This window comes from Electrona antarctica, assembly GCF_951216825.1.
Source record: "Electrona antarctica genome assembly, chromosome: 3".
Lineage (NCBI taxonomy): Eukaryota > Metazoa > Chordata > Actinopteri > Myctophiformes > Myctophidae > Electrona > Electrona antarctica.
In genome coordinates, this window is record NC_136808.1 from 29,993,651 (window position 1) to 30,001,782 (window position 8,132).

Here is an 8,132-nt window from a genome sequence, read left to right on the forward strand (position 1 = left end):
CTGCGTTGTGACTCCAATAGGTTGGTTAGATAGGCAGAAGTACTTTTTCCTCTGCAATGTCTGCATGCATTACATCCTCCCTGTGAAACTCCTCAACGTCATTTGAAAGAAGCTGCAGGCATCACACTCCCCAAGACCAGTTAATGCACACAGCACTTTCATGATAACCTGGAGTCCAGATGAATTTTCCAGAGCTAATAAATAAATACCTCAGTGATATTGGTATGGCCATGTCAGGCTATGTTCATGTGCCTTAGTTGTTAGGACCGTGGAAATAATTACTTGATACTGCTGTTATATTTTATTTTCTGATTATCCTGTTTTTGTTATTCTTTTGCCATTGTATAGGCTATACGATATACGTATATAATGCTTAGTATCGTCGTCATTATTATCATTATTATTATTATTATTATTAATACTGCTGCTACAATGTTTAAGGAAACCGTCTGCACTCGTACACAAGACGTAACAAATAAAGAAACCTTGAACTGTTGTGATGATGATAAAAAAGATGAGAGCATTTAATTACAAACAAAGTAGAGTGCAGAGATTTGACCATCCACGAACCGGTCATCATAAAAGAGAATTCAAGATGCACTTTGAGAGAGTGCGCTGCTGTGTACACATTTAATAATAAGATAAGAAAGCAGGTGTTCTGTGGCGCTCTCCTACAGTGGTAGAGCACAGTCAAACAAATCCTTTTGATGTTCAAAGGAGACCTGGGACACGTGTGTCGGTGTGTGTTACATCACCAGACAAAAGTCGAAGATCAACCATGATGCAATCTTACTAGGGGCTGAACTGGAAAACATTTTTTATGCACAACTTGTGCCCATTGATGCAGCTCCAGTCTGCTCAAGGCCACTGGCAAAAACCCCAACCCTCAAGGTTATGAGGGAATTTGTTATGACGTTTGCATTACCCTGACCTGGCACACATCCACAACAGACTGTGTATAAAGACATGGCCATTGTGTCGAGACGGTGCACATTTCTCAAACTGTACCAGCCGTCGGTGTGTTCAGTGTTGAACAGGTGTTCGCGGTCCTCATGGATTTACTCTCTGCTTGCGAAGAATGCGAACGGACGATGACTCCGATGCACTTGGACACTGTGATGGTGTTTGTCAACATGACGCTGGTTTCTGAATCACAAAACGCCACGGCCATGGGATCAGAGGGCATCCCCATGGCAACTAGAATCCTATTCCTGGTCCTCGCTCTGCTCATTGCTGCTTGGAGCCATACAGAAAGATCTTCTGTACCAGGTTAGTCCCAGAGCAATAGCCCACTGAATGTTGAACATTATGCATCGATTAGCAGATTACTTTGGAATACTATTGACTCTATCTTGCACTCCATCTTTTATTACACGGCAGGTCCTTCCTTCTGTCTGGGCTTTGGACCACTGTTGTCCTATCTGAGGTTCATCTGGACCGGCATCGGAACAGCCAGTAACTACTACAACACCAAGTATGGAGACATCGTTCGGGTCTGGATCAATGGAGAGGAGACTCTCGTACTCAGCAGGTTGGTTCCCCCCTGCATGCACTTGTCAGTCCGAGTCAAATTGTCAGTCAGTCATTCAGTCAATTATAACCTGAAACATGTATATTTGTCCTCCTGTTAGAGCCTCAGCAGTGCATCACGTACTGAAGCATGGGCATTACACCTCGCGCTTTGGGAGTAAGCTGGGACTCAGCTGCATTGGTATGCACGAGAGAGGCATCATATTCAACAATAACATCGCTCTGTGGAAGAAGATGCGCACCTATTTTGTCAAGGGTAAATTAAACACTATATGATCTGCATTTGTATCGTGCCTCATTTCTCTCATCAGTTTCTAAGATAGCCTACATTCATGCAAGTAACAATGTTGAAGTCTTTTACTGGAGTATTTCCAATTTTCTGTACTTTTACTTCTACTCCACTACATCTCAGAGGCAAATAATATACTTTTACTCTAATAAAATTATTTGAAAACTTTAGTTACTAGTCATTTGAAAATAGCCGATCTACATAATGTGTCGTGATGCGACACATTGTAAGCTTGTAGATCTACTATTTTCAAAAGATTTTTATACATTTGAAAATGTGGTAAATGGGACATTCCGCATAATGAGTATTCTACTTTTGGTACTTTAAGTACATTTTGATACCAATACTTTTGTACTTTTACTAAAGTACATTTTGAATTCCGGACCTTTACTTGTGACAGAGTATTTCTACATTGCTTTATTGATTACTTTTAATGATTGAGAGTACCTTTTCCACAACTGTCTCTCATAATTATCAATGATTCCTCAATGACAGTAATTCATTGAATTTTGTCACCTTCGCATGTCAGCACTCACAGGTCCAGGGTTGCAGCAAACAGTGGAGGTATGCGTGTCCTCAACAAACAGACACCTGGACCGTTTGGGGGAGATCCACGCCGATGGCAAAGGAACTGAGGTGGATGTGTTGAGTCTGCTGCGTTACATCGTGGTGGACATCTCCAATAGACTGTTCCTGGGGGTTCCTCTTAATGGTGGGTAGACCACAACACAAGTTACACAACAGAAGCCACAGTAGTCAGTAGCAGTCACTATTCATGTCTTTAATTGATACAAATCTGCTTATTTTAGTGTGTGTCCAAAGTAAACATACACATAAACTTAGCAGTGATGTAAATAGGTTTTCAATGTAATGAGTCCCGGGATGCAGGGATGGTCTTTTAGATGAGTCCCAGGGACATTTTATGAGTCCCACTTCAACGACGTTAGAAGTCATATTTTGCCATTTTCACAAATTGCAGCATTTAACTCCCATTTCATTTTATATGGTTATAATGTGGTTATATTCATGTAGAAAACAGAATAAATGATTATTATAACTAAATAAACTACAATAAAAAAACAGTACAGTAGTACAGCAGTGCATCCCGTGGATGCAGAGGTCGTTGTTTTATTGCGTCCCTTAACGATAAACAGTGTTTTGGGATGCAAAATGCACCCTATTTTAATCTCTGCACCTGTAGTAAAATATCCTGTGCGTGTTAGTGGCTAGTGATACACTACTACTAGATGTAACCTCGCCTCTATTCATTAAGCAATCCTTTTTTCCCCCTTTTCTTTCTGCTGTTTCCAGAGAAGGAGCTGATGCTGAAGATCAACAGGTATTTTGAGACATGGCAGACTGTCTTGATCAAACCAGATATCTACTTCAAGTTTGACTGGATTCACCAGAGGCACAAGAAAACAACGTAAGTGCGGTGCATCACATTGCAAACGGCATCTATCTTTTTTCTCACCCGCTTTGGATGTTATCAGCCAGTTCAAGTCGGCATGGTCCTTATGGTTGCTTGTTCTCTCCCAGCCAGGAACTGCAGGATGCCATCGGGAGTCTGATTGAACAGAAGAGGAGAGCTCTGCAGGAGGCAGATAAACTGGACAACATCAACTTTACAGCAGAGCTCATCTTTGCACAGGTCAGTCTGAAACTCTGAATATATGTGCGTGCGTGCGTGCGTGTGCGCGCATGTGCATCTAAAAAAAATTGAATATCGTGGAAAAGTTAATTTTCTTCCATAATGTAATTCAAAATGTAAAACTTTCATATATTTTAGTTTAATTGCGCATAAAGTGAAATATTTAAAACCTTTTTGTTGTCATCTTGATGATTATGGCATACAGCTCATGAAAATAAAAGAAATCCTATCCCAAAATATTAGAATATTTTCTGAGACCACTAAAGGTGTTATGGATGCCCAGATTTGCTTTGATATAGCTTAGCAGCTTTAAACTCATTTGCATTGTTGAATCTAGTGTCTCACACCTTCCTCTTGACAATAAAACATAGATTCTCTGTTGGGTTCAGGTCAGGCCAGTTGGCTGGTCAGTTAGTTCATTTTCTATTATGGAAGAAAAATAACTTTTCTCCGATATTCAAATATTTTGAGATATAGATATATAAATTGAATTAAATTAAACTCTGGGAAACTTAAATACAATTTAAAACATGCGTCCTCAGAATCACGGAGAGCTGTCAGCCGAGGATGTAAGGCAGTGTGTGTTGGAGATGGTGATCGCTGCCCCAGACACTCTGTCAGTCAGTGTGTTCTTCATGCTGCTGCTTCTCAAACAACACCCTGATGTAGAGCTGCAGGTTCTGCAGGAGATAGACACAGTTATAGGTAAGAATGGCTGGAAGGTCCACATGTCTTAGATCAGTGGTTCTCTTTTGGCTCAGGGGTCGACCCCTGTATAAATTACCTTTTCATCCACAACACCCCTGAATTACATCGTTCATGTTTAGAATCTCATGTCATATTACGTAAGTATGTGAATCTGACGATGGGGGAAGCCGGGGAACATTCACCCAAAAAACAGCCGATCTACAAGCTCACAACGCATCACGTTGTGACGCATTCTGAGCTTGTAGATTGTCTGTTTTTGCCAAAGAGATTTGGTGTAAATTGAAAAAGAACAGAAGTACAGTACAATTCAGGTCTGTTTAAGAGGGTGATTCAACTGAAGTGATATTGATGAATTCCAAATAATACATGGCACCCACTTTGAGAAACCCTCTCTTAGATAAATCCATAGTATGTAAAGAAGGAAAGGACACGTTCGTCACTTTTCTTTGTCCGGCAATTCCAGACAGCAGATTCAGTGCAAACTGGAGCCGAACATTTGATGGGATGCATTGAAGTCAATGAGAGCTGTGTGGACAAGCATATACTATTGAATCATTGCAACTTTTGTAGAAATTGGGTCAGGAAAATAAAAGAACACATATCACACATTGTTTGGTGCTGTTTTGTTTTTTGATGTGCATACTACAGTGTTTACTAATTGTATTATGGCAGAGCACAGAGTATGTTTCTGACTGTGCCAACTGTCATTGTGAAACTGTCAATTATTGACAGCCTGTCAACCAATTTTTGAATGACAGCCCACAATGAGCAGCCAAACTTATAGTGTGCACATCGAAAATCAAAATCAACAAAGTGTGATGTGTTGTTCTTTTATTTTCCTTAACCTGAATCTGACTTTTTGTTGGCTCAGCCAGCTCTCATTTACTTCAATGCATTCCATCGAACATCTAGCTCCAGTTTGCCTCTCAATGCGTCTTTGTCATGGCGTAGAATGTGTCCCTTCCTTCTTTACGTTGCCTTGGATACAGCCACCCACGGAGGGATTTCCCTTGAAAGCCATTTCTCAAATAATCATAATGTTTTGTATAGCACTTCAAAACATAGTTTTATATAGACTCAAAAGTATAACAGACAAAATAATATCAAGGACGAGGCAAAAAATAGCAAGCAAATTCGCCAAGGCTGTTTCAAACTTCTTGAGCAGTATAGAGCTTACACATGATATTTACCATTTCTTTACATTTGCATTTGTAACAGATATGTTACTGTGCGTTTTTTCTTGCCTGATGGAAGATGTAAGGTCAGCCTCTGACCTGTCAGAGGGTGTCTTAAGTTTGGGCCCCTTTGAGACTGTAACAGTGATTAAGCTGACTTGAGTTGACTTGGCATTTACTGTAAGATATGTTTCCCTGTGTATATAGGCGAGAGAGAGCTTCAGAACTCTGATCTTCAGAAGCTACCAGTGATGGAGAGCTTCATCAATGAATCCTTACGCTTCCATCCCGTGGTGGACTTCACCATGCGAAGGGCCCTCTCTGATGACATCATAGAGGGCTACCGGGTGCCGAAGGGAACAAATATCATTCTAAACGTTGGCCGCATGTACCGGACAGAGTTCTTCCTCAAACCCAATGAATTCAGCCTGGATAACTTTGAGAAAAATGTAAGAGTTATTTAAATATACTCCCTGTAACACATAATATACTGCATGTAGCCCTCAAAATGATGTCATAGAAGAGTGACAGTTTCTTTATCCTTTGTCCTCTTCCATCCAGGTTCCAAGCCGCTACTTCCAGCCATTCGGTTCAGGTCCTCGCTCCTGTGTTGGGAAGCACATCGCTATGATGATGATGAAATCCATCCTGGTGACGCTGCTGTCGCGGTATTCTGTGTGCCCCCACAATGGCATGACACTGGACTGTCTCCCACAGACCAACAACCTATCACAGCAGCCCGTGGAGCACGAGCACGATGCAGGGGCTCTCACCATGACATTTATACCTAGAAAACAAGATTTTGTCAGAAAGTAGGAATGTGACAAGATTGTTTGTTTGTTTGTTTGTTTGTTTGTTTCACTAACGACAAGAGTACCATCTCTTGACTGCATGGGTATTGATAAATGTCTATTGTTTAAGTTATATTTGTGTTTTTTTCCACTTATGTGTGCTCTGAAATGTACATAGATATGCTAAAACTATTTATATTTAAATAAATATAAATTATTGGGACTTGTTTTTTGTGTTTTATTTCATGACAATGTTTATGGTATTACGTGGCATTGCTTTCTGAATCTACAATGAATTCACACATGCTTAAATGACAGACTTGCATGATGCTGCATGAACTCACTGAATGGATGAGACAATGGAAGATTCTGTGCACTTTCTTGTCCAGAATTCCATGTCATTGCAAATGGTGGACAAGAGAGGGCGCTAAGAGACAGAGCATGGTGATTTGGGAGTTACCCTCATTATAAAGCCTAAATAAGGGAAGAAAACATCATCACATCCCATTTTTCAGCTGCATCGACATGCCTCTGTGCAAACGCCGCAATCCTATTCAAGCACGGATGCTTCCTCTCCCTAAACACCGCCCTGATCAACCACAATCTATTATTGCAACAAACAAAGCAAGAAATGTTCATGTTCTTGATCACATACTGTACATCTGTTCTGTGTCTGTCTGTATGTGCATGTGTAGTGTTGATAAATACTGCACACAGACACTGTATTAATGTGGGGGGCCCACAGTATTAATGTCATGATCAGTAAATATTTGACGGTAGGCCTATATCTTTTCACGAGGGTGTGTGTGTGAGTGTGAGTGTGAGTGTGTGTGTGTGTGTGTGTGTGTGTGTGTGTGTGTGTGTGTGTGTGTGTGTGTGTGTGTGTGTGTGTGTGTGTGTGTGTGTGTGTGTGTGTGTGTGTGTGCGTGTGTGCGTGCGTGTGCGTGTGGAGCAGTGCTGGCATAGGGTTCAGGGCCCTTGCTCTGTCAATCAGACTTCATTTGTCATCCTGTTGCCACCTGGGAGGCAGCTGTGCTGAATCAAATGTGCCTGAGATTGGAAGAGTCACACAAAGTCCTATAGATAATCAATGGCTGTTGCGTGCGTGTGTGTAGTATAGTGAGTGAGTGAGTGTGTGCATCCCCAGAGAGCCCCGTTATTTTGAGGTACATCACCAGGAAGACAGTTATTAGCAGCTCAGTGGAAGCCGCATCGCCTGCAGTAACATTCTCATGATGCTATGAAGTTCTCTGCATGTACAATAACATTATAGAAAATAAGCCATCTGCCAGTATGGCTGTTTCACTTTGTCTTTGTGATCCTCTCTTAGCTATCTTTCTCTGGGAAGTTGAAAGTAAAAGCATTCTCAATTTTTCGCACAGAGAGGAAAATAATGAGCAAAATCAAACAGAAATCCTCAGCTCACTGATAGATCCTAGGCCTATACTCCTCGTGAGCTGCTATTTTACCTTGAATTGAGTTTTTCTACTGTTTTAATTTCAAACCTTAGAAATCATTCAATCCCTTTGTTCATTAAGTCTCTGGTAGAACATATCTAAAACGTTGTTTGGAAACAGATAAAAGAAGATTACGGGGCAGGGTTAATTTCAAGTTAAATACTTACAACGATCACTCGAGTGCCATATTTGGATTCTCTTTTCCAATGCCAGACTTCCCAGAAGGCGTCTATCAGATGAACACCACTTCCTGCTTCTGACAGCTGGCAATTTCACACATCTATTTTTAAAAGTTGTTTAATCAGTCATTGAATAATCCCATATTGAGTCTCAATTATGTCATACTTTGTTTACATTAAGTTTCTAACCCCCAATTTGTATTTTATTCACCCTTTATTTAAACAGACAATCTGGTTCAAACCTGAGGACACATTCTGAAGAGATGCCTGGTCAGACAGCAGCACTAATCCACACAGCAAGGACATTCAGTACAAATGAAAAGGACCGTCAAATGGTGAGTGTAAAAACGCT

At 40.8% G+C, this 8,132-nt stretch overlaps 1 protein-coding gene across 1 annotated transcript; it reads left to right on the top strand.

Annotated features, from left to right (window-relative positions):
• The first annotated feature begins 983 nt into the window (after positions 1-983).
• cyp19a1a (cytochrome P450, family 19, subfamily A, polypeptide 1a) lies at positions 984-6,367 on the top strand. Its single transcript, XM_079497517.1, has 9 exons — positions 984-1,269; positions 1,381-1,531; positions 1,632-1,786; positions 2,349-2,531; positions 3,131-3,245; positions 3,359-3,470; positions 4,013-4,175; positions 5,561-5,802; positions 5,915-6,367. Exons 1-9 carry the CDS (start codon positions 1,053-1,055, stop codon positions 6,167-6,169), a joined length of 1,593 nt encoding a protein of 530 aa, XP_079353643.1. The 5' UTR covers positions 984-1,052; the 3' UTR covers positions 6,170-6,367.
• Positions 6,368-8,132: the final 1,765 nt, after the last annotated feature.

Coding starts and splice junctions, on each gene's coding strand:
- cyp19a1a (XM_079497517.1), top strand. CDS start 1,053: ATGGATTTACTCTCTGCTTGCGAAGAATGCGAACGGACGATGACTCCG. Junction 1,270..1,380: donor AGAAAGATCTTCTGTACCAG/GTTAGTCCCAGA, acceptor ATTACACGGCAG/GTCCTTCCTTCTGTCTGGGC. Junction 2,532..3,130: donor CCTGGGGGTTCCTCTTAATG/GTGGGTAGACCA, acceptor TGCTGTTTCCAG/AGAAGGAGCTGATGCTGAAG.